General features: G+C 41.2%; 1 protein-coding gene across 1 annotated transcript in view; it reads right to left on the bottom strand.

Moving 5' to 3' along the window:
• Positions 1-3979: 3979 nt before the first annotated feature.
• ARMC1 (armadillo repeat containing 1) overlaps positions 3980-27116 on the bottom strand; it is a 41901-nt gene continuing 18764 nt past the window's right edge. The window contains exons 4-7 of the mRNA XM_069957534.1: positions 17624-17813; positions 10727-10843; positions 9695-9769; positions 3980-8981 (exon numbers count right to left, since the gene is read on the bottom strand). Coding sequence (XP_069813635.1) covers positions 8790-8981; positions 9695-9769; positions 10727-10843; positions 17624-17813 — 574 coding nt within the window. The 3' untranslated portion in view covers positions 3980-8789. The remainder of the gene's footprint in view (positions 8982-9694; positions 9770-10726; positions 10844-17623; positions 17814-27116) is intronic.

Raw genomic sequence — 27116 nt, 5'->3', positions numbered from 1 at the left:
ACATTTACACAGTTGCGTACATCACGGGATGAACGTTCGCATGTTCGAAAATGATTGTTATAACCATTCTGATCATCGAGCAAATTGTATGGGCGAACACGAACAATTAGCAGCATGTTCATACAAACATACAAACATTTACTAACATGCTCGCTTGCCACTATTTTTACTGGAATTAGTTTGTATGCAATTTATGAATTCGTGCAAATATTCGCGAACTTTGCGTAACGAATTCCCAAGTGATGCGCTCATCTCTAGTATGTGAATTAGAAGGAAAAAATGAACTTTGTTTAGTTAGGTGCTGAATTACTTAACAGTTCCAAAGGCTCAAAAGCTTTACATGATGTATTATATGAAGTGTTCTGTTTAGTTGATTATATAAATTCTATTATTCGAATAATAATAATAATAATATAATTTATTATTATTATTATTATTATGAATATTAATAATTATGCCCAATGCTGATAATATTATTACAGCCCCATTGCTTGCATGACATGGAGTGTTCCCTAATTTCTAGATGATACAGTGTACAATCAGAATTAGTACCAGTTCTTATCAGTCAATCATACTTCTATACTGCCATCTAGTGGCTACATATAATAACAGTCACATTTCAGAGGTACTTTTATTTCCTATGCATGAATAGTACAAGTCGGTAAACTATATCTGAAATAATAAAGTACCAGATGTTGGGGTCAAATAAATAACACGTATTAGTGTTCGGTTTTGGTTACTTAAAACTGAGTGGCAAACACGTCTTTTCTTTCCAAGTAGAAGTCTGAGAGCTGGCAGCTTAATAAATGTAATTGGGATTCTATAGTGCTGACATTTCTACAATACTCTATAGAGATTGGTCACGTGTTGATGTACATCTCCACATAAAGACTGTATTGTTTTGATCCATCCATGTTTACTGCTCATTTTTGCAAATGGAAAAAATAGAAACCTAGTAAAACAAATATATAAGGTAAAGAGGCAATATTAGGATTTATTAAAAATCTTTATACAAATATTTCTAGAAAAAGATCCTAAAAGTCCTAATGTACGAGGCCAAAATCGACACCTTTCTATAGAGTTCATATAATATGGATATGTTCTTGCCTCTGTATTACAGCGGCAAGTCCCGGCCCGACCACAGTTCTAATCATTTGAACAGTTTGGGTCATCAGATATTGGGCCAGGTCTTGCATTTGTAATATGGAAGTAAAAATGTTATGGAAACCAGCCTTAGGCAATGTTCCACAATGTTTTTCAAGGGCCGTTATTTTAGACCCAAAATAATGGCCATTGCTTAGCGTACTTTGGCGGCCGTCATTGCAATGGTTCATTATTCAAGTAAAGGTTTAATGCTGACACACAAAAACAAACAATGCAACAGCTCCCAGCAAGACATAAACCCAATACAGATATGAAAAATCGCTAAAAGCAGCCTCCCCCGCCAACTGCTAAAGAAAATCTCGATAAATATAATGCGGCCCTTGGCATACCATATGCAAACAGTGTACACCATCCCACCACAGTAAGGTGGCCTCATACACAGGATGGAACCTACACTAACTGTGACCTCTCCGAGGCTAATAGAGAACAGCAGTCATTATTCTTTACACTGTGTAAATAGACGGCCTTTGTTTGCATAGATTTCAATGGAAATAATAGAAGACTGAAAACGGCCAGTATTTTAAATAAATTTAGTGCCTTAAAAGGGTTACCATGAAGCAGAAGTAGGCTGAAGCCTTCTTCTGCCCAGCACTTCCTGACATTGCATGACTTAGAAGTATTGCTTCTAATACGGGGGCAGTTGGGTCAGGGGTCAAGAGGGCATTTATACATTCCGTGCACAGTCTGTATGTACGGACAATGTGCTCCAGAACAGAGTTCAGAGTTCCCGGCAACATCATTCAATACGATGCCCGGAGCCCAGAAATTGTTTAAATCTTTCCACTGCTGTACTGACATGCAAAACGGACTACATACATAAGGCAAGCATTAGCTATATATATATATATATCTATATCTATCTCATGACAGGTATACTTTAAGCACATGACTGTATTGTAATGGCTAGATCTATGCAAAAATGGTACCAATAAAATTTACAGAGCACGACATAAAAAAAGCCTTACAGCCAAGAATATGGCAGGAAAGTGTATTATTCTCCCTTAGTTTTGAGAGTACTTCTTTAGGTCGGAGTTTACATGGCACATTATGTACAGGTGGGGTTTGTGGCCATAAGACACATGTCAAAGTATGTCTATTAGGCTAGAGCGAACCAAGCCTTGCAGGACATACAAATACTCTTTAAAATGTCCAAAGTCTGTCTCCTGTCCATTCTGTATAGATTGTCACAGGGAGGAGCAGCTGATGTTGGGGCAATACATTCGCCAAGGCCAACAAGGTCTGTGCACAAGTCTGGTTTATTACAAAACTGCATACAGTATGCTTACTAACTGCTGCATGTTGGATGGATGCCTCGGCAATTGTACCACTCAGCGTCAGATACTTCCCCCCAAGTTGGATGCAGCTCTAGGAAGTCCGGGGCAAACATGGATACAGCCATAGGCATACTTGAGTTGCGCTCATCCCTAGTGGGGGGTCTGGTGCTACATTGAGTAATATCTGTCCCAATGCACAGACAACTGTGACCAGCCCTATTCAGTTATCCACATGGTGCGGTCAAAGCACACTGTGTATATACAGTATCCTTATGACCTACTTAAGGAGGGAACTAGCTGAATTGTTACACCTTAATTGCCCATGAGTAGACAGATGTGGCTATATAAATAAAAGGGACCTGTTATTATATGGGCTACATAAAGTATGAGTATGCAGTTGTATATTGTGATGTACTAATATCCTTTGGGGCAAACAAGTCCCCAGGACTAAACAGCCCTGCTGGACTATTTACCTATCTTTGCCCTATATAAAATAATGCTGATGTGAACCCAGCCTTAAAGGTTATTAACACCTTCACAATTTTTACTTGCTATTTTTATTTTTCGGAATTTAAAATGAAGCAACAATCTTAGTAGTCTTTATTAAATACATCCTACCATTTAGATTCTGCTCACAGAAAGATAAATCTATCAGATTTTGTGCTGTTACAGGTAGCAGCAGAAAGAGGAAGGGGGTTACAAAACAGCTCAGATTGTGGGAAAGGCAGTTTGCAGGGGAGAATCCTATGGGCTGTCACACAGGCTGTAAGTAGGGAGAACAGATCCAAGGCAGTTTGCCGGGGAGAATCCCATGGGCCTCACACAGGCTGTAAGTAGTGTGGAAAGCAAATACCAGGCAGTATAAAGAGAAAACAATGCTTCCCCAGCAAACTTTAGACACCATAGAAAAGAAATTGAAGTGTCACTAACTTTCGTCATAACTTTCAAAATCTAATCAGTAGATGTAATATAAAGCAAGTTTGCAATTTACATTTTTTTTAGTTATCATGGAAAACATGGAACTTCCTGTTTACTGACTTTTTTTTCTCCTCAAAAAACCTGAAAGTCAGAAAACAGGAAGTCCTGTGTATCCTAGGCCATCTGAGCGCTCACAGAGAAGAGGCATTCATGTGATTGATGGACACTTTGAGCCGTGACTCTCTCTACTGGCCGGAATTCCTGTGTTTAGTCATTTTTTTTTTTTCAATCAGCACAAGTCAGAAAATCTGCCTTCAGTAGACTGGACCTGGATTTCTGGTAAGTTCATCTTTGCTTTGCACCATAACAAAAAAATAATGAAATGTAAATTGCAAACTTGCTTCATTTCACATCTACTGTTGATTTAGATTTTAAAAGTTATAACGACACTGACACTTTAAGCAAACTTTTAATAAAGACCTATAGAGAACAAGGTTTTTGAATTATAATGAATTTAAAAAGGTGTCTACTGACTAACTACAACATTACAGAAAAAAGTGCCACAAAGAGTAATGATCAAACCTGTTCCCTTTTGCAATATGAAAAGAAAAAGAAGACCCGTGTAATTTTATTATTTTATTTTACACAACATATTTCAAAATGTAATTTACAGGCTGCTTCCATTATGGTTAGAGCAGCAATAGCAAACAATGCATTTTTGGTGACTGAAAAAGAAAGAAATCTGATTACAACGGTTATTACCACTATTTAGACGATGCACAAATTATAGCTGGAATATTAAAAGGCTGATACGCTCATCTGCAAACAAGGGCGGCTTGGATCCAGACAGCTTCACAAGACACATTTCAGTCTACTGAATGATGTAAAGGCTCTAATGCGGTTTTAAAAGGAGTAATTGATGTGGATAGCTTTGGCCTTTAGTCTGTGCGCATATAGTTTCTTCTAGAACATATTTATATTAGAAGAAAAAAAAGTTATCACTAAAGGAATACTAGTTTGCCGTTCGTTTTACAGTAGCATTTTATTTAATACAGATTCACTCTACAAATGTGAAAATGTTAAACAATCGGCAATGTACCATTTTGTCCCAGTAAGTTCATTACTGTATTCCCAACAATGATCATCTGCAATTTATAAACACAGCACAGATTTTGTACCAAGTCCATGATGTCCCTTTAAATTTCAGTTAAAATTGGTCCTTCACCTAAAGGTATCATTGAAAAAAAATCTGATTATTAACAGGGTGAAAGGTCAGATTAGACATTAAAATCCCTGCATATAGCACAGGCAGATATTTTGGTGAGAAAATAGACACTATTATAGGGTCGTAGACTATAATAACCTAAGAAAGGCTGGTTACTAGCAGCTTGCTGTCTGACAAGCAGAGTTAAAAATGCCATGAAACCCCAATTTTATTAAAACTAGGGTGACAACCGAGAGTTCCACATCTTAGCTGACGTTATTATTTAGATTTGCCTAGTAATTGCTTGTGTTGGTGTAAAAAAATGTAAATGGATTAAATGGTTTCCTGTTTAAAAATTAAACTAACTGCAGTATTAAATAAAAATAAAATTAAAAAAGTACTTAAAGGAGTATTCTGCAAAGGTAAAATAATTGTTTAATCATCCCCCTCGTGGAGACCTACAATACTTGTTATTATCTTTTCAGTGTCTGTTCAGTTCTGAGCTGCTGCTTTCTGCTGAAAACAAAGAAAATGGGGTGTGAGCTGTGCTCTCCATCTCCCCCTCCATCCTTCTGAGACATCCCTGGCCAGCTGTCTCTGCACTCTGTAATGCCAGGAGAGTTAATCTGAGGTTGGTGACCACATTGTGATTAATGTTCTCGGTATCACAGACAGCAGTGACAACCAGCCAGGCAAACTGTTTACATGAGCCACTACATGATCGAACAGCTTTTCTGTGTCTTCAGCAGAAAGCAGCAGGTTCAGAACTGGGGGAAGGAGACTGAAAAAGTTATAACAAGTATGGAGCAAATTGTTAGTCTCCAGGACGGGGGGGGGGGGGGGGGGGATGAGTGATTTTACCTGGCCAGATAACTGGTAAATTCCCGAGACACTCCCGCACAAATGCTCAGGTAGTCCCCTCGGTTTACTGGTGTAGACCTACAGCCAGTAAATGTTTCAGCTAAATGCTGGCTTCAGTGGTGAGACTAGCATGCATGGTAGAAGACCTCTGAGGCCAATTGTTAACTGCAGGAAAATATACAAAACTAACAGACACCATCAGAGCATTGTCATAGGAGAAGAACTGGATTTTATGGGGAATTTTTAAAATAACATGAAATGCAGTTGGTTTAATTTGTAAAACTCAGACAAACCCTTTAGCATAAATAATATTGAAAAAAAGTTGTCTTTGTCCAGGTGATCAATCCACCCTTACTGCATGTCTCTCAATATGACACGTCCACGCAAACATCTCCCACCATCAGTGAAGCTAAATAAACCAGAAATTTTTGAAAAAAAACTAAAACCACTGTTCTAGACTGTCGTAGTGTGTATTCAGGAAAGCAATTCACTACAAAAACATTTAGCCAATGGCATTGAGCAGCATAATTGATGTAACAGGCATAGGAGTAAGTGCTTAGTCTATCAACCGTTAGTAAATCATCTTTTTCCTTTTTTCTTTACGAGATAACAGACTTCAAAAGAATACACCAATAATACCCAAAAATCATCACTGCCTCAAAAGATGAAATAAAGTAACCAGTGAACACAGATTTCTAATGTTATACTACATGTAGCAAGAAACCAGTGAAAAATAGAATCAGTCCTACATATAGTCAATACCTCCAACGCATTTTAGTCTAATTTTGCGCAGAATTCTGTGGAAAAGGGATTCCGTGGGAGTGGATTCCATTGGGAGATTTGTTAAAGGGTCTTATAGAAAAATGACTTGGGTGCTCATAACAAATGGCAACACACACCCACAATCTGGAGTACATTCAGCTGCAGTGCACGGACGTGAACGCTCTCCTTTTTTGTCTATGGAGTGCTTGGCTGTCTTTGGCACTCACATAGACAATAAATAAAGATTTTGCACTCTCACTTCATTTCTATTTTTAAAACTTACCCTCCCTGCAATCAGACACGTATCCCCTATCCTGTGGTTAAGAGATAAATGTTTATAGTAATAAGAAAAAAAAAATCACCTGTAAAAGGGAAATTATCAGGTTAGAAGTATCTAACCTGCTGATATGTCCCTATAGTGCATGGGGCACTGAGGATGAAGGTAAGTTTCTTACCTTCCTCCTTGGTGCAGTTTCCGAGATATTCAAAGTTTATTCCTCATATGGAAACAGGTTATTTTGGTGCACTGGAGGTGGCAGCCTCACCCCCAGTGCACCAAAACAACCCATCTACATAAAGATTAAACTATGAATATCTAGGAAACTGTGCCGAGGATGAAGGTAAGAAACATACCTTCATCCTCAGCTCCCCATAGGACACAGGATGCTATCAGCATGCTAACCTGCTGATTGCTTTCCTTTTTGTAAAGCTTGTCAGTTGAATGGTTCTTCGGCCAACAGCTATCTCACCTGATCCCCCCCCCCCGGTATACTCGCAAAAGCTGAGTTTGGCCAAGCATGCCTGTCTCTTCAATGGAAAGAAAGCACCTGCCAGATTCCAATGTTAAAGAGATCTGGTATGTTAAAATCCAACGTGTCTGATCTTCTTTTCCCTGGACATCTGCAGTCAGGAGACCACCATAAACATTAGATGGGAAGCATAACACTTAAAGGGGCATTCTAACTTCAATTAACATAAGCCTTATACACAGGATGGGGGAAGATTGGGTAAGGCGCTATCGCCCAAACATAGCTCTGACTCCATTGTTTTGGCAGACATGCTCACCCTCCATTCATTCTCTATAAGAGCTGCCAAAGGTGTCGTATCACTGCATTTCCACAGACAACGAATGCAAGTGTTGACCCCACTGCTCAATCCAAAACAAAAGAGATGGGGCCCCGTTTGGGAAATCTCACGCTTATCCTTTTGGATGGGGGAACTAAATTTATTTAAATGGGTTATCAAGGATTGGAAAAAATACAACTACTTTCTTGCAAGAACAGCATCACCTCTATCCTCAGGTTGTGTGTGGTATTACAGTTCAGCTCAATTCACTTCAATGGAACTAGGAGGACAGAAGCGTTCCGTTTCTACAAGAAAACAGACATATTTTTCCAAGCCTGGAATACCCCTTTAACGTCCATTGCCAGTGAGAAACAAATCTCTTTTCCAAGACCCTTTGATAGAAACAATATTTTCTTGCAAAAGTTATAACTTTCTAGTGACAATGAACAAATGACACATTTTCACAACAAAACCATGCAATTCAATTCCAGGCCTTTCAGTGTAAAAAAAAAAAAAGCATGAAACAATCACGGTGGTTTAATCGGACATCTAAAACGTACATTTCACCCTTCCTTTTCATTACAAACATTTTCAATATATAAAAACTTCACCATCATCGACATGGAACAAAAACGGGTGTACCTCTTACATGATGTCTCTAAAAATGGCACCGTGGTATATAGCAGGCAGCAGATCTTGTACACACATAAATATATACATCTATGCATTTCTCTATCCATAGTGGTTCTCGGCTATTACATCAGGCTGACCCTGGTTTTTTGATAATTTCTTGAGGCTATAACATTGCATATCCATGGTTCATATGAAAAAACCATTAGCTCTTAATCATATATACTCAGGCAGGACTAAAGTTGACATTTTGAAGAGAATATGTAGCTTTTATTATATTTCTAGTCTTGTTGCGATGCTAATCTCTAGGATTGTTGCCTATAGTAGCCTGGACCTGCACAGAACTCTATCATGTAGGAGGCATAAACTCTTTACGGTCTGGAAAGTGAGCAAAATAAAAACAACCAAACCATGGTGTTGCGTTGCTGCTGGCCGTATCATGTGTCACAGAAACTGATCCTTCCGTAAAATAAGGCAAGAGAAAGAAAACGTTTCTTAAAAATTAAAGGCGTTCATGCACTAATATCTAATGTGAATGAGAACTGACGGGTCCTGAGTATCGAGGTGAAGAGACGCTTCCTGTGTATTACAACATACCAGTGACCTTAAGGCTGAGTAGTAGAGTGTTCACTATCACAATTATTTGGCTTATAACATGACAGTGTAATAGCAAAGGGTGGACCCATTTACAAAGTGAGGCAACACGCAATAAATGAAGCAACACGTTCCGTGACTTATGTCCGCCATGCTGGCTATCGTACAGGGAATACACAGTGTAAGTTGCGCGATTTTAAACTTTTTTTTTTGTTTTTTTTTGTGTGTGTGTAGTATTTTATTGCAAATTGCACTTCACTGGGATGATTGAAATATTTCTTCATACTGTCTCGCAGTCTTTAGTCCCTAAGCCCATGTCACCAGTAGAAGGATCGGGATAAAAAGTTTGCTGCGGTGCTGAGCCAACTGGCCCCACCGTCCGGATGTGCCCCGACCCGGGACACGGCTTTATCCTGCTCCTTCATTGGGCTTTCATCTTCAGGTAGGTAGTCCGGTAAGTCTGTGTTCTGCTCCACATCCACAGGAGTGTCTTGAAATGGCACCAGCAACTTAAAGGAATGGTAGAGGAACATGGCATCAACATAAAACTCATACCAAATCCTATCATTGTCATAGCAGAAACTTCTTTTTCAACCAAATTAACCCCTTAATGACATATGGCATAAATATACGCAATGGTGTCAAACTGAGTTTTGACAGCAGCATTTATATGGTCTAAAATCCAATTCCTGGCGGTCCAGTGGTGGGATTGCCAGGCCGGGCCAGGGGTCAGCGCCGCTATGACGCTCATCCTTGCTAGGTGCTCATTTAAAATGAGCTTCAGCAGCCCATTGTAACCGAGCCCTGATCTCATGGATTAATGCAGTACATATGTACTGCATTGATCTCTATGAGAGATCAGTACAGTGATTATAGAAGTCACCTATAGAAGTCTCTGTAATTAAAATGCAGAACAGAAAAAGTTATGTCTTTTATACCACATGGTGTTATATGATGAAACCATTTTTAAAAAGGGCTACCTAGGTTTTAACTTTTTAGTTTCCCGGCGCAACAAGGTATACTTCAGAAAGGGAGGCTGGTGCATGTCACAAGCAATAGCTGCCCAATGTCACTGTAGCATTGGTAATGCTAGGCAGCTACCAGACATTGCTTGCAGCAGGAAACCACCTCCCTCTTGTCTTGGAAGGAATATCTCCAAAATGGGCAGAGGGAGGACGTGGGAGACCTGAAGCAGAGTTTGCCTAATTAGAACATGACCAACCTCTTCTCCTGCTTCCCCCTTAACTACTTGCTGTGCTTTCATCACTTTGGTAGACGCTATTGCTGTTGCCAAAGCCTGGAAACAAAAACAAAACAAAAAAAAAAGCACAGTGAGAATTACACAGGCAATGTTGTGGAGCCACACTTATATATTCCCCTAGAATGCAGTCCTTTATGTACGTACTTTATTGAATAGGAGTACGTACATATACATTGGATATAAGGCACTTCTTTATAATAGATGGGTTCATTTGTATAATCAGGCACACAATAACTCAAACCAGTGCAAAAAAAAATAAATAAAAAAATCATACGATTGAACTTTAGAACAGAGGCAAATATATAGTATATACAGTAAGTCCTCTATCATATGGCTGTAATAATACAGTTCATATACTATCTGCAATTGCACATAGTATTGAACCCCTTATAGTCTAAGGTTTGTGAATTTCTACAAGTAAATTGAGATCCATAGACTTTAGATACCTTCAGAAGGGCACGATGTGTTATTTGTGGACCGGCCCGCAATCATAGTCCGTACACTCTGGAGCCACATATGGCCATGTAAAGGAGGCCTTAGTGCGGATTGGTGAGAACGTTACTGATCAGCACCCCCCCCCCCCCCCGCCTTTGTTGCCTATAGTAGCCTGGACCTGCACCTGATGTAAACAGTGTCCCTGGCAGGCTGTATCTGCAACTTCGTAGCTTGTTTGGGAGGGTTAATGTGAGGTCAAGTTGCAGATGAACTCACTGTGATGAATCCTCCCTGCATTAAAAAGTTCATACAAAGTTGCAGATAGGGACTGGTTTACATCAGCCACCTCGGAAGGGAGGGAGGAGTAGGTGGAGAGGAAGAAAACTTTGCAGGTGTAGAATTTTGGGCTCCACAGACAGCAACATCTGCCATATTTTGACACTCAAAAAGGAATAAAGAAAAAAAAATCTACTTCTAAATTCTATTCAGAAGAACAGCAGTACAAAAGTCCAAGTCTGCTTCCAATCCTTCTGTCTTAGATCTTAAAGAACGTCTTACCTCTGCTTTCAAGTCAGACCGAATACGGACAACGCATCTTTGTACTGCCATTTGAAATGTAAAGCTAATGACGCCTTTGATTTTCAGTAGGGCATCTTCACAGAGACTCCTCCGAGACTGCCGAGAGAAACAACAGCTTTTCAACTCTAAGTTAGAAATAATGCATATAAAGCTCCATAGCGTCAAAGAGCAGAAAGAACTGAGTAAACTCTGAACACAGTGACAACTAACAACGCACATGAGTCACCTTATTTCTCCCAATATGTCCCACATAGAATACATCAGGGAGATTCATTTGTTGCTTCTTCTATCCATGCTTACAGCTAAATCATAAGTTTACATACACTTCGGATAAAGTCATTAAAAACTCTCATTTCTCCCCTCTTCATATTCAATGTCATAAAAGTCTAGATTTAGCATGCTTTATAAGCATTATGCACACTGTAATATTAGAAAGCACCGTGGGTGTACAGGTCTTTGCGGGTTATTGCCGTCTGCTGCCCGTCCCAGGGAGCGGGGAAAACCGGCAGAAGAAGCAGAACAGAATCGTAAGAGGAAGGTCCCAGGACGTTTAAGTGCCAACAGCTACCAACGCTCTCCTCTTAAAGTGTCACTGTCTGTTTTTTTTGTTGCAGAAATAAATAGTACAGACGATTTTAAGAAACTTTGTATTTGGGTTTATTATGCAAATAGGCCATTATCTGCATTCAAAAAGACTTTCCCCAGGTCCACCCCTCCCTCCTCTCTCTCATATTCACTGCTCATTATCAGGAAATCTCAATTTGTTTACATCAGTCGGGCCCTGTGTAACCTATGGAGATGGGAGGGGAGAGGAGGGAGATTAGTCGCCAGCAGAGAGCAGAGAACAAAGGATTACACAGTGGGAGCTGTGTGAAAGCCGCATTCAGAGGTCAGAGAGGTCAGTGCTAACTTCAGAGGAGATAGCGCGGTGATGTAGCTGTAAATGAATTCTTTGTTGTCCTGTCTTGGTGCCTCATCTTCCTCCAGCCCTCTCCTCTCCATAAGAGATCCATGATCTGCAAAAAAATGTAAACGACAGTGACACTTTAAACAAGAGGAGAGCATTGGTAACTGTCAGCGATTAGACGTCCTGGGACTCCAGCAAGCTCGGACCTCTCCTCTTGCGATCCTGCTCCGTTTATAAGTATCATGTATGGTAACTGGAGGTGACCTACGGTAGGATATTGAGGCCTGCTTTCCAGTTTGTTGAATATAATTGGGGGGGGGGGGGGGGGGGTTCAGCTAAGGGAACATCAGGAAAAGAACTGAGGTCCTCCAGATCTGGTCCATCCTTGGAAGCAATTTCTAAATGCCTGGAGGTCCCACCTTTATCTGTTCAATATGCAAGTTTAACCACATGTAACCATGCAGCCATCACAGTGTCCAACAAGTAAATGCATTCTATCCCCTAGAGATGAATGAACCTTGGAGAAAAATCAGTCACTGAACAGAAAACCACCATGTAAAGAAGCAGGAGAAAGCTTGTACAAAAGTATCAACATCCACAGTAAAACATATCCTGTACTGACATGACCGGAATGGCTGTTCACCAAGGAAGAACCCAGTGATCCAATGCTGCAAAAATAAAGCCAGGTTATAGTTTGTAACTAGATATGGGAACAAAGAGAAAGGTTGTCTGGTCTGGTAAAGCTAAAATGGAACTGTATGGCCATATGGACCCCGGTTATATATGGAGGGAAAGAAGGAAGCTTGCAAGCCAAAGAACTCAATATCAACTGTTTGGCATGGGGCCCGCAGCATCATGGTGGGGGTGCTGTGCTGCGGGAGGCGAGTGCACTTTACTAAATAGATGGCATTATGAGAAAAGCAACATCTCAAGAGATTGGCAAAGAATTTAAAGCATTAGGCCCCATTCACACTACGGAACCCCCCCGCGTGGACTCTGCATCAAATCCTGCCTTCTATCAGTTTGAATAGGAGGGCTTGCGCGACTCTCGGAACTGACATGTCAATTCTTTGATCGGAGAGGTACAGAGGCGCGCGCAAGCCCTCCCATTCAAACTGATAGAAGGCAGGATTCGGTGACGAGTCTGCACGGAATCTCTGCGCCAATTCCGTAGTAAGAATGGGGCCTAAGGCTTTAAATTCTTTGCCAATCTCTTGAGATGTTGCTTTAGTGTTGCAATGTATCAGACACCTTGCATGCATGCACCGATTCTGTAGAATGAACGGGGCCTTACTTTGATAGGCACGTCAAAGGTTTTTTGTTCTTTTTTAAACGGTCAGGGTCTAGGTGTTCAGAACCCCACTGATCACTCCAATGAGTCTCTATAGAAAGTTGGGTTCTATAGTAAGTCTATGGGTAGAGCAGAGAGTCGGGAAGTGATGTGCAGGATAGATAATGTAAAAGGCATTGCTGTCAATGAGTTGACATGTCTGTAAACTTTAGAGCCATTGGAAATAATTATTGTCTCCAGGATTATTCAGACATGAACCATTCTGGAAATAAAATCATAATCATGAGTGACCTAAGAGAGGGAGTGTGCACCAGAATTACACGTCAGGAATTAAAGAGTTTCAACGAATGTGGTGTATGGAAACTTATGACTTCAGTTGCATACGTAAAAAACGCATTTCCTTAGTTTTCATAAATCTGGATGGCTATGTTGTAGTATTGCCATCATATGACCATGCTGAGTTCCCAAACCCTTCACAATTGTTGGGGGGGGGGGGGGCAATAAGTAAAATTGCTGGTAACGGTAAAGATGGCAATTTTATTTCTTTTATTTCTAACAAAGAACACAAGCTCTTCCAAGACCCCTAGATAAAGAATTCGCTATCCTTAGTGACACGATAAGTTGAATTCGTCAAACAAGATGGACATGTATTGTTCTATTTACGGAGCATCGTGAACGACACAACATTGCGACGGATGATTCTTGATTGAAGACACACAACTGGTCCTCTGGCCTGGCAGCCAAGCTGTTAAATCACATAATCTATGCTTGGTTAAGCAGAGAACAACCTTGACATGTGTTCTCCACTCGTGACTAAAAAGGTACAATGCTTACATGTTAAAAAAATATAAATCGAATTAGATAAAGTAAACTGTAAATCATCAGCCATTGCTGGAAAGCCAGGAGTTGTTTGCTCCATATGATAAGGAAAACATTTCCCCTTGGTTAAGCTTTGAGTGACTGAAGTGCTCATTGCTAAGCAGTTAGTGTTTAGTTCTCTGTTTATCAGACACCTTGCATGCCTGCTGACGGAACGCATCAAAGCAGATGTTGCAACCCTTCAGCAAATCGTAGATCACAAGCGCTGTGCACTGCATTCACTTTACTTGCTCCAAAGCCAGACGCAGGCTTTTCAAACAAGCGGCGGACTGGTTTCATACTTGAAGGATGAAGACTATTTCTGGCAGACACGTACCTCCTGATTTCTTATAAAACAACAAGAGGAGGTCATTTGCATTTGTGTTTCGTGCCTGCTTTTGTGATGCGCCTTCAATGTGGAACTAAGTGGGGCACAGAAGAAAGTGAACACAAAAGATAAGCAAGCTCTTGTACTATTGTCTTCAAGAAAATATAAAAAAAAAAAAATTAAAAAAAAATAAATAAAAAAAGGCTCTCATCCGGGACCTTCTCCTCTGTGACGACAAGGCCTCTATTACATTACTGCTGGAAATCATAGCTGATATTAGTAATAACAGAGCGGAGAAATAGAAAGAAGTCTGGGAGAAGTTTGCCACTGTATTAGGGTGTCCTTTCAACGTTATCTAATGACATTGTCCAAGGTTAAAGATGGTTGTCCCACCTGCTGATAATTCACATCTGGTCCCATAATCAGGAACCTAGGCAACAGCTATCAACACTACAGGGACACAACTGGGCCAAACTTAATTTAAAAAAAATGTAAAAATTCAATGCATTCAACAAAAGTATAGGTGATTGGAAAACCCTTTAGGAAAAACATGGCTGCTTTCTTCTAATAACAGTGCCATAACTGTCCGCAGGCAGTTTGTGATATTGCAGTTCAAAAGTATTTGACTTCAAAAGAGCAGAGTTGCAGCACCGAACGACCCATCAACAGGCACAGGATGAGACTGTTTTGGAAAGAAAGCAGCCATCTTTTTCCTCTTTAAGCACCTGCGGACTGCCTAAATGTTCCTGCAAATATAATGCCGCTGCAGATGAAGGGTCAGGCGTTAGTGACCATTGGGCACCCCAGAGGGAAGGAAAAGTTGTTTCCCTTTATTAATACAATGCAAATATTCTGCAGCACTGTACACAGCCACTACTTGTGTCCCTGTCCACACTGGGGCTATGAATAAGCCTACCAGTATGATTTGGAGTGTGGGAAGAAACCTGAATACATGAAGGAAACCCATACAAACTCCATGCACACGCTGTCCTGAGCCCAGGACCAAAGTGCAAAATAACTTTGCTAACCACTAAAACTAACTGCTTTACACACAACAAGAGCCATGAGGCTTCCTGCTTCCCATCCTAGCGATCATGAGATTGCTGGGTGACAGGTAGCTGCACGAATTACTGGGTTTCTGCAGACCAAGGTCAGCTTTGCAGTAAGTTTTAGGAGGCTGTACTCCATCTGTAAGCGGAGCTAATAATTGTGGTAGTGGTGAAATGTCTTCCCAATGTCTTGCATTAGCTTAATGGAGGACATGTTGTACAACATAGGTTTCTTTATTTTTTACATGTTCCCCAATATTCTAAAAAATAAAAGTACAAATCATACATATCAAAGAAAAAAAATATGCAAATATAATTTGAATTACAAACTTTATATCTTTCAAATCTGCATGTGCTACAAAAAAAAAAAAAAACACACGTGTCTGGTCATGAAGGCGGAAACTGTGATTCATTATAAAGGTTGTCTGTTGTCTAAGAGTAAGCAGAGGTATAATGACCTTTTCAAGGGGTATTCGCCTCTCATTAAGTTATTGAGATAATTATGTCCCTGTTCTCTGGATCGGTGGGGGTCCGGCCTCTGGGATCAGCTTGTCATCTCCTATTGTATAGATCAGAAATGACAAGCTGAGGGTCCGACGTGCAGGAACTTCCCCCAGCCACAACGGAAAGAAATTTCAGACTATCATTGGGGAAATGTGTAGCTCCTTCCTGACCAGCTAATCACGGGGGGCTATTATCTATCTATCTATCTATCTATCTATCTATCTATCTATCTATCTATCTATCTATCATCTCTCTGAATATTCCAACCAAACAACTGCTTTTAGAGCAGAGTGGGGGTCAGTAACCTAGAAAATGAGCTGTCAACAATAAGAGGAAAAAAGCAGCATATCAGGAAGAGGAGGAGAAAAAATTGGTAAATGAATGAATTTGCAAAAATATTTAACTTGATAAGTCCTACGAGTTTATCTATGTTAGTCTTGATGAGAATAACTCACCAGTCATGTAGGGAGCAGGTGACAAATGTGGATTTCTAGCCATGTCTGCACATCTGCTGATGAGACATGTTATCTCTAAGGTGGTAGGGAGGTAAGCAGCTGCCTGACTGATGCTACCGTGAGAGAGCAGTCTGGCACAGATGTGAGTGCAAAAAATAAACTAATACAGTAATACTTCTGTCCTCAAACACATTCGGTTCTGGAAGTCTGTTTCAGAACCGAGCAGTTCAAGAACCGAGATGTGTGTTCCCATAGGGAAAAACAAAATTGTGTTTAATTGGCTTTTACATTCCATAAGTCATTTGCAAAGCGCCCAGCCCACAGAGTGTAAAGAGTTAAGTGATGATGCAATAGCATCACCACTTACTGCCTCTGGACTAGCAGTAAATAGTTACTGTAAAGGAGCAGGGATTTTCATAATAATGGTAATTCCAGCTCTAAACCAGTAGGTCACAGCCAGAGAGGTGCTCCTTGGCGGGCAATTATGGTGACCCCGATCTCCTACACAGTGATGTCCTCCCACTTTAGGCCATGCTGGCCCCCTGGGGAGGGAGGACGTCACTGTTCATGGAGCTCGGGTCACTCCCAATACATAAACAGCATACCCCATGTACACCCCCCTTCATACTACCAGAAGTCTTGTGCAGGAGGAAAATGAAAGCAGTCCCGGAACTCCTGCACGGTGACATCCTCCCTCTCCAGGTGCCTGGTGTGTCTTCTATGCAGCTCAGTGCGACTGGAGAGAGACAGCATCACTGTGCAGGAACCTTGGCCCACCGGTTTAGAGTTGGAACTCCCATCATTATGATGGGAATCCCCGCTCTTGTAACCTTGGTGCCTGAATACCTCAATAACTGTCAGCTAAACAAAGGTTCAGCTAAGAGTTATCTCCCCCTTGATTTTGTTTGGATACAGAACAATGTTTGAGTACAGAAATAAACTTTGAGGGGAAAAGTGATTTAAAAACTGATGTGTTCAGTATTAATGTACTGGAATATTATATTTGCAGAAATAGGATCCCTTCACATATACTTTTTCTGCAGTTTAGCTGCTGTAGTGACTTAATACCTTACGTATACTGTGCCACTGTAGTGAGCAGGATTTATAAAAAGTGGTTTCTAACAGCTTTTTCCTTAAGGGGATTATTCAGATATATAGACTTTCCGCCTGAGTCAGTGATTGACAGATTGGGCTGTCACTATCAAATCGTGTCTGTCTCAGAAGTAGGAAACAGAGCAGCGAGCAGGGTATGATGTCACAGCAGAGTTGATGACCTGATCTATCCTGTATTAATCAACTGTACAGGGTTCCTAAGACCAATACTTGGCACGCTCATGACCTGTGTTTCTGGCCCAGACAAGATCCTTCTTCATCCCATCAGTAAGGTAGAATATAGAAGCAATTGATGGAGTCATATGATCAATTATCCACAGCCAATGAGACAGGAAATCCCAGCTAAACGAGGAGACCAAATGTGCACTTACCGTGTCATCGAGACCATCAATATGCAGAACCACTGTTTTGGCACGTTTATTTGTAGCTCCAAGGAAGAACTGGGCCTTCCGCCGTCTAGAGTTCATCTCATTGGTACAATCTCCCTCTGCTGTGCTCGATGACTGCAGAAGATCATAGATTTCTGTGGCAAGAAGCTGTGTGTCCCCTGGGGTGGTAGTCCTGTATCAACACAAAACTGGCATATTACATACTGTAAGTACATCTTATGAAGTGCTTGGGTGCACTCTTATAGCTCCATACAACTGAGAGTCACAATATGGCCATTTTTTTTTTAAAAAGAGAAGTAAAAGAAAATTAAGAGATGCTTAAAGGGGTATTCAGCTCAAGTAAAACTTTTCATATGTTGCTGCGAACACTGAGATTAACAACTCATTCCATACTTGTTCTCTCTATCTCCCCCTCTGTTCCAAGGTGGCTGATGTAAACAAGTCCCTATCTGCAACTTTGTAATGTCGGGAGGAATAATAACAGTGAGTTTATCAGCAACTTTACCTCAGATTAACCCTCCTGGCACTACAAAGAAGCTACAGAGTTGCAGATAAAGCCTGCCAGAGACTTGTTCACATCAGCTGTTTCGGAAAGGAGGGGGAAGAGAAAAGCTCATGCACAGTTTTTTGTGTCTTTAGCAGAAAGCAGCAGCTCAGAAATGGGGATGGACACTGAATAGATATATAAAAATAGAATGGATTGTTAGTCTCACCGTGGGCTGCAACATATAAAAATTTATGTTTGAGAGGAATCCCAGGAATTTTTTTGCTCCCCAGTACTTCACTTTTAAGTCTGTACCAACATGCACCATGTCAAGTTGGGACTGCCACATGAAGATGCCGCAACATTGCGCAACATCACCATATGGCCCTTGTAACTTATCACATGCCTCAAGTCTCACAGTCTTGACAAAGCAAATCAGGACATGTTGGCACCAGCCCAGAAAAGGACGTGCCCTATGGATTATAAATGTGCTTCATGTCAATAATTGTGTTTGATCCAACGTGGATATCCCTCTTCTACCCAAATGATCTTGAAAATTATACTACGAATATCCTATACACACACAATTGAAATTAAGACGGAGGCCAATACAGATGTGAACAAAGCCTATACGAAAAAAAAAACGTAAACCCCCTAGAAGTGAAAGTCATGAGACGCCCTGGAGAATATCCCTGTGTGATGTCTGAGACGTTTGCACCTTTAAGGGACAGCCGATAATTAAACTTGTACTACATTAACGTTCCTAATCACTTTAAGTGAATGCTAATTTACAAGAACACATTACAGCAGTGGATTTTCTTCGGCTTGTTAAAAAGGCAGATGATCCGGCCAAGGCTCGCTCTATTTTTTTCACAGGCAGATAGTTATTTAACATGTCGATTATCTGAAGCTATATAGAAGATGGTTGAGGGTTGGGGGGGGGAGGGGGAGGAAAAAAAAAAGTTAATTAAAAAACTTTAGCCTTTGGAATATAAAAGAAAAGCCGTTACCGGAGGGAACGTCCTTCTTTACACACCATAAAATTCAATTATTAAATAACAGTTGAGGCTGCTAGTTTTAATGTAGTTCATATGGACACATTAAAATGTGTGAAGCATGCATAAATACCAGCATTGACAAACTACTCGGCTCTTTATTATGCTCAGCATCGGATGCGCTCAGTGTTATCTCTGCATGGAACTGTGGAAGGTGTCACTTCTGCTCTTCGGAAAAGTCAAGTAAATATGTCTTTAAGCTTGACTTGAAGTCAGACTTGACATTCTGTGTTTCTGCTGACAAAGAGTTCCCAAGTTGACATAACATAAATGTCTTTAAAGTTTAGTTTCCTTGTGGAAACCAGATTAGCCCTTCACTGCCAGGGGCCTGGAAAAAAAAAAAAATAGATTTCTTCCCTACAAGTGGAGTGCAGTCAAGCAAGGGGTTAACATCTTGCTGCGGGAAAAGAAGCGACTACAAGACGTTGTTCAGATACGCTCTCCAAGTATAAATTAGTTGCGGCAGGTTTTAATAAAACTAGTGGTAATTGGGAGGTAAATCATCAGGCGTATTTAACCTAGGAAAAGAAACTGTTAATCTCTTCTTTAACCTTTCCGCCATCTTTATGAGCTGCGCCCGGCTCGTGACATTTTTGGAATGTCAAAGGATTTCAATTTGTCATCGGAATTTGCTGCCGTCGTGTCACTCACCCTAAAATCAGACGGGCCCACGCTTACCATGACATATACGTCAATTATGGCTTCTCTTCTAGATTTTTTATTTTTTAAATTAAAGCCTGACTTTTCACTCATTTTAGCACAAAACTGAAGCAGAGTTTTAAGCATTAGGCTCAATATACCGTAGAGCTGTGTTACTAAACCTTTTCATGTCAAGTACCCCCATGTGATGAGATGCTTCAGCCGAGTATCCCCAAGGTACCTCAATCAGAAACATTGCCTTAATAAGGCCAAGATCACACTGACACCATAGGCTCTATATTAAGTCTGTCACAAACTGATCCCCATAACCATGTGACTGATCTGCAGGACCCAGTAATAATGCTCAAGTAATAATGCCCCCCTCCCCAATAATAAATCCCCTACCCTAGTAATAATGCCCCCGTAGACATTTTTAATGCCCCCTTCCAAATAATAACAGCCCCTGTGGCCAGTAATAATGCCCACCCTGCAGCTATATTAATGCTTACTTTACCCAGATATGCCCCCATGTAGCCAGGTATGCCACCTGTAACAAGATATGCCCCTTTCAGCTAGAAATGCCCTAGCAGTCAGATACATCCCATGAAGTATGCCCCTGCAGCCGGATACGTCCCTAGGCGGGTATGCCCATTGTGGCCAAATATGCCTCTAGCAGTAGGATATGCCCCTATCAAGGTATGCTTCCTGCAGCTAGATGTGACCCTAGGCAGGTATGGCCCCCTGCCAGCTAAATATGCCTCTTTGTAGCCAGATACCTCTCCCTTGCAGATAGATACATGCCCCTTGCAGTCTGATTCCTACCCCCCTGTAGCCGAAAACCTTACTTCTGCAGCCAGTCCCCTTACAGCCATATACCTCCCCCTTGTAGCCAAATACAAGTCCCCTTGCAGCCAGATACCTCAGGACTGGTCTGGTTCCCGGGAGGGACACTTCTCCAGGCCGCACAGGCTTTGGCCCTACTCGCCATCTACAGCCACTCCACTTATTTTGCACTATGCACACACATAGACTATATATGTAATATACACACACACACAATATAGAGATAGTACAGTGCACTCTATCCCCCTATCCATGTCGCCATACAACACACATTATATATAAAACTAGATTTTTTTTTTGCCATATTGCCCAGCCCTAATATACGTGTGTGTGTGTGTATATTATATTTATATTTACACATACATATACACTTAATGTAAGCTTGATACTTAAAAAACAGCAGCAGTTATGATGACATCACAAGCACTAATGATGTCACACATGGTGCAGAGTATAGATTTGTAGAGCCGAGGCTTCTGTTGTGATTTACAGGTTGGCAGCTTGAAGAAGATGCGTCCAGGTAGGGAGCTCTTCACTGAGGGCTCGTTCACACATGGAGCTAAAAATATTTTAGTAAACACCCCATCTGGGCACATGTGTGAACCTGGCCTTAAAGGGGTTTTTCAGGGAAAGTTCAGTGATGGTCTATGCACAGCATTTACCATCATCCCCTGAAAACCCCCTTTAAAATGGCTGTTCTTAGGGTAGCTTCACACGTACCGGATTCGCAGTGGATTTCACGCTGCGAGTTTGCAGCAAAATCTGCTGCGAATCCTGGTATAGTGAAGTTGAATGGGTCACATACCCGCAGCGGAGTTTTCATTCCAATGCCAGTATGTGACCCGGCCCCTTTAACCCCCCGCTGCCCGCCGCCCAAGCCTGGAGCATACATTACCTGCTCGGCCAAGCGACTGCATGTGAGGCTCCCGGAGCCCGATTTGGAGATTATTTTCACTGTATATATCTATCACTTGTTACAAGTTGTATTTTTAACGCATACCCAATAAATTTATGTATTTTATTTAAGCGCATCCTTTCTGTTCTATTTCTATTTTCTATGCAAGGATTGATCTATTTTTGACTCCGGTGGGTGTACCCTTGATTACACCAACTATAAGTATTTACTATATTGACCATGATCAGAGAGATCGCTGCCTCTCAGCTTGAGAATAAGTACTTACAATATTATTAGAGATGAGTGAACTGGGTTCGGGTCCATCCGAACCCGTTCATTCGGCATTTGATTAGCGGGGCCTGCTGAAGTTGGATAAAGCTTTAAGGTTGTCTGGAAAACATGGATACAGCCAATGACTATATCCATGTTTTCCGCATAGCCTTAGGGCTTTATCCAAGTTCAGCAGCCACCGCTAATCAAATGCCGAAAGTTCAGGTTCGGATGGACTCTAGCATGCTCAAGGTTCGCTCATCTCTAAATATTATAATAATAGTAGGCAGATACATTTTCCCTTGTAGGCAAATACATGGCCCTTGCAGCTAGATACCTCCCCCCCCGTTGTAGGCAGATACATGGCCCTTGAAGCTAGATACCTTCCCCCTAGCAGCCAGATACATGGCCCCTCGTAGGCAGATACATGGCCCCTCGTAGGCAGATACATGGCCCCTCGTAGGCAGATACATGGCCCCTCGTAGGCAGATACATGGCCCCTCGTAGGCAGATACATGGCCCCTCGTAGGCAGATACATGGCCCCTCGTAGGCAGATACATGGCCCCTCGTAGGCAGATACATGGCCCCTCGTAGGCAGATACATGGCCCCTCGTAGGCAGATACATGGCCCCTCGTAGGCAGATACATGGCCCCTCGTAGGCAGATACATGGCCCCTCGTAGGCAGATACATGGCCCCTCGTAGGCAGATACATGGCCCCTCGTAGGCAGATACATGGCCCCTCGTAGGCAGATACATGGCCCCTCGTAGGCAGATACATGGCCCCTCGAAGGCAGATACATGGCCCCTCGAAGGCAGATACATGGCCCCTCGAAGGCAGATACATGGCCCCTCGTAGGCAGATACATGGCCCCTCGTAGGCAGATACATGGCCCCTCGTAGGCAGATACATGGCCCCTCGTAGGCAGATACATGGCCCCTCGTAGGCAGATACATGGCCCCTCGTAGGCAGATACATGGCCCCTCGTAGGCAGATACATGGCCCCTCGTAGGCAGATACATGGCCCCTCGTAGGCAGATACATGGCCCCTCGTAGGCAGATACATTTCTGCTTGCAGCCATATACCTCCCCATGTAGGTACATACATTTCCCTTTGCAGCCAGGGTTGCAAGGCAAGTGCGGAAGCAGGAAGGACAAGTCTGGTGGGAGGAGGTAGGGGAGGGCGGCTCGGAGCTGTGACTGAGGACCAATTAGTGCACCGATATCTCCTCCCCTAAGCTGGGCCCAGACTTGATTCAGAAGGTGCGTGTCATCCAGAGGAGATTTCGGTGCACTGCGCTGACTCACCTCATTTGTATACATAGAGAACAGTGCAGATCGCGGAAATGGGCAGAAGTGCCATAAGAATCTGCGCTGTGTCACACATCAGGTCGTATAAAAGTATTTATTTACAGATTAATATGGTACATTCGCTTTAAAGGGATATTCCAGAGTTCAACAATGTTACAGAATGTTACACACCGTGTGACTAATCCTACATCCTGAATGTATCATTACATTGTTAGTCACATTGTTACTCTATAGCTATAAACAGGCCAAATGTTAAGGGCAAAATCTGCCATCTATGTAAATTGGGAAGCGGAAACCTCCCCACCAAGCTCTGCCCACCATGTATATCCAGCTGCTGAAGAGATCTCTCTGCCGGTCTTCATATCACATCCTCCATTCACCCTTTGCCCTCCTAGCTCATGTCCATAGAACAAGTAGATGTAGAGTCCATTCCCTGCAGAACCCTCAATGCCCATGTTACTTTTGTTTCCTCATTGTTTGTGACCTATTTATGTATTTTGTAAAATTGTTTGTGTCATTGCACCCACTGTACAATCAATATCTCTGGTGGGGGCTGGGTGGGGTTTGTTACTTGGGAGTGTTTTATGAACATTTTGAAAAATCTTGTAAAAAAAAACAAAAAAGTAAAAAAAAAAACAATACAATTATCCCACTACAGAGAATCTGTGACAAAATCTGCATGTGTTACATGTAGATGTGCTGCAGATTCAACATAGATTTCACCCCTTCCTGAAAGTGTTAAAAAAGTGTCACCTTTTACAAAACAGAATGAGTGAGCTGTGATTTAAAGGGGTAAATCTTTTTTCTTTCAAATAAACTGGCATCAGAAAGTTATATGGATTTGTCATTTATTTCTATTTAAAAATCTGAAGTCTTCCAGTACTTATCAGCTGCTATATGTCCTGCAGGAAGTGGTGTATTCTTTCCAGTTTGACACAGTAATGAAAACACAGCTTTCTGCAGGACATACAGCAGCTAAAAAGTACTGGAAGACTTCAAATTTTGAATAGAAGTAAATAAAAAATGTGAAAACCAGTTTATTTAGAAGAAAAAAAAAAATCATCTGAGTATCCCTTTTAAGGGCCACAGCACACAAATGTGCAGAAAACGTGTGAATTAGGTTAAAAAGTCATCCATTTGCCATGTACTGTAAACCATTGGGGAATCTACCTGTGCTAGTTTCTGATAATCGTTCCAACTAATAGGGTCGCAGATCAAGCGTTTTCTTGTTCGTTGGTTGATTCAATCTCTATTGTGGGCACATAAATCATCACTACAAGCCTCACATCACCCAGTTTAAACAGGGAATGCGCGTCCGACAATGCTGAAAATTAAAGGAGTAGCCGCTCCTGCGACTGATTAAGCCATGTGAAGGCTCCCAAAATGAGAGCCAATTAGTGCTTGTTATTTTGCAGCCACTGACTCATTTTAAAGGGCCCTAACACTGCCTTTCTCTGCTGCTATGACTGGGGGGGTTAATTAGGCCTACCAGGGACATGACTGGGGGTTAACTAGACTACCAGGGAACATTAATAAGGGGTTAACTACAGCTACCAGGGGCATAACTTGGGGTTAACTCTGGCTACCGGGCATCACTAAGGAATCACATCATGTACAAGGGGCATCACAGAGGGTTAACTTCAATAGAAAAGGCACTAGAGGGAACAACACTTTGCCTTGCCCCGGATGCTGCCAACCCACACTACCCCACTGCTGTACACAGTATAACTGAGTGCAGCGGCCTGCAAATTATTTTATTAACCCTTTAAGGGCAGGGCCAATTTTCGTTTTTGCGTTTTTGTTTTTTCCTCCTTGTGTTTAAAAGGCCATAGCAGTTGCATTTTTCCACCTAGAAACCCACATGATCCCTTATTTTTTGCGTCATTAATTGTACTTTGCAATGACAGGATAAATTTTTGCATAAAGTGCACTGCAAAACCAGGAAAAAATTCGAAGTGTGGTAAAATTGAAAAAAAAAAAAAACCGCATTTCTTTTATTTGGGGGGTATTTGTTTGTACGCCATTCGCCCTGGGGTAAAACTGACTTGTTATACATGTTCCTCAAGTCGTTACGATTAAACGATATATAACATGTATAACTTTTCTGATGGCCTGTAAAAAAATCGAACCTTTGTTAACCCCTTGCCTCTTCAGCCTGTTTTGGCCTCAATGCCCAGGGCCTATTTTTAAAATCTTACCTGTCTCTCTTTATGTAGTGATAACTCTGCAATGCTTTTAACTATCGTGGTTATTCTGAGATAGTTTTTTCGTGACATATTCCTCTTTATGTTTGTGGTATACTTTGGCTGATACACTCAGTAGTTTTTTGTAAAAAACACATTTGCGCAAAAATTAGAAAAAATTACATTTCTTTATAATCAAAACTCTCTTTTCTGAGAAAAATAGTTATGTCACATGAACTAATTATTACTGCAACATCTACAACATGTCTGCTTTAAGGTGATGTCATTTGGTGAACGTCCTTTTACTTGTTAGGAATGTAGAGGGCTTCGAAACTTGCAGCGATTTTTCAAATTTTCCGGAAAATTTCAAATTCTGATTTTATTATGGACCAGTTCCCAGAAGTGGATTTGTGGGGCCTGTATGTTAGTTACCCCCATAAATCCTTCCACTGTAAAAACTGCACCCCTCAAAGTATACAAAGTAACATTTCATAAGTTCATTAACCCTTTAGGTGTTTTGCAGAAATTTTTTGGGGCAGATATTACATTTTAATCCATTTTTTCCTCTAACACAGCAAATATTAACAGAGAAATGGAACTCAATATTTATTCCCCTTATTTCAATGTTTCTAGAAATCCCCCATATGTGGCCACAGTGCGTCACCTGACTCAACCACAGGCCTCAGACATGACAGAAGCCTTGTGTATTTTTGGGGTCTTTTCTTATTTCAGGTTTTTTATAGACATTATATCATGTCACAGAGGCCTTGCGGTGCCAAAATATTTGTATAAGACAAGTTGACGTTTCCATCGGTACCATTCTGAGGGACATGTGACACCTTGATCATTTTTTATTTAATTTATGAGGTGGTAAGAATAAAAAACACAATTTAGCAGCTGTTTTTCATCATTTTTTTGTACGACGTTTACTATACGTCACATATGACATGTTATTATTATTCGTCATGTCGGTACGGTTACAGTGATATCCATTTTATATAGCTGTTATAGTTTATGGCATTTATACTATACATACTGTTTGTGTCTTGCACATTGTAAGACCTGTACTATTTAAATTTTTTCGCCAATGTAGTTACGTAAGGACTTTTTCTTTTTTGGTGGCATAAGCTGACGTTTTTAGTGGTTCACCTTTTGGGTACATACGTTGTATTGATAGCTTTTTTCTATATTTTTTAGGGGGCGGGATTAACAAAAAAATTTCATTTTGGTTAGTTCTTTACTTATTTTTTTATGGCATTAATCGGGCGGTATAATTAATGTAAGACTTTAATAGACGGGGTCATTACGAACACGACGATACCAAATATGTGTACTTTATTTATAGGGGATCATTTATAAAGGGGATGGGGAATGTGTATATTTATTATTTATTTATATTTATTTATTTAAATTAATTATTCATTCATGTATTTAATTTATTTGTTTTATTATTTATGTATTTATGTGTGTGTGTGTGTGTGTGTGTGTGTGTGTGTGTTTTGTGTTTTTTTACTTTACAGGTATATATGCAGTATAATGCATTACAGCATATGATGAGTGCTGTAATGCACTATACTATACACAGAATGAATGAGCAGTCAGTGTTACACACTGACTGCTCATTCAAACGATCAGACCCCAGCCTCAGTGCAGGGGCCTGATCGGTATATATCATAGTAACCCAGACGCCCTGGGAAGCGGGGGTTACTATGGTAACCCCCGAAGCTGCGCGATTGCTCGCGCGGCTCGGGGGGGGGGCGGCATTTGAGGAGCACAGGAGGGAGAGGAGCATAG

The sequence above is a fragment of the Dendropsophus ebraccatus genome, chromosome 2 (assembly GCF_027789765.1).
Source record: "Dendropsophus ebraccatus isolate aDenEbr1 chromosome 2, aDenEbr1.pat, whole genome shotgun sequence".
NCBI classification, from domain to species: Eukaryota; Metazoa; Chordata; class Amphibia; order Anura; family Hylidae; genus Dendropsophus; species Dendropsophus ebraccatus.
Note: the sequence above shows the minus strand (reverse complement) of the source record. Positions and strands in the feature narration are given on the sequence as shown.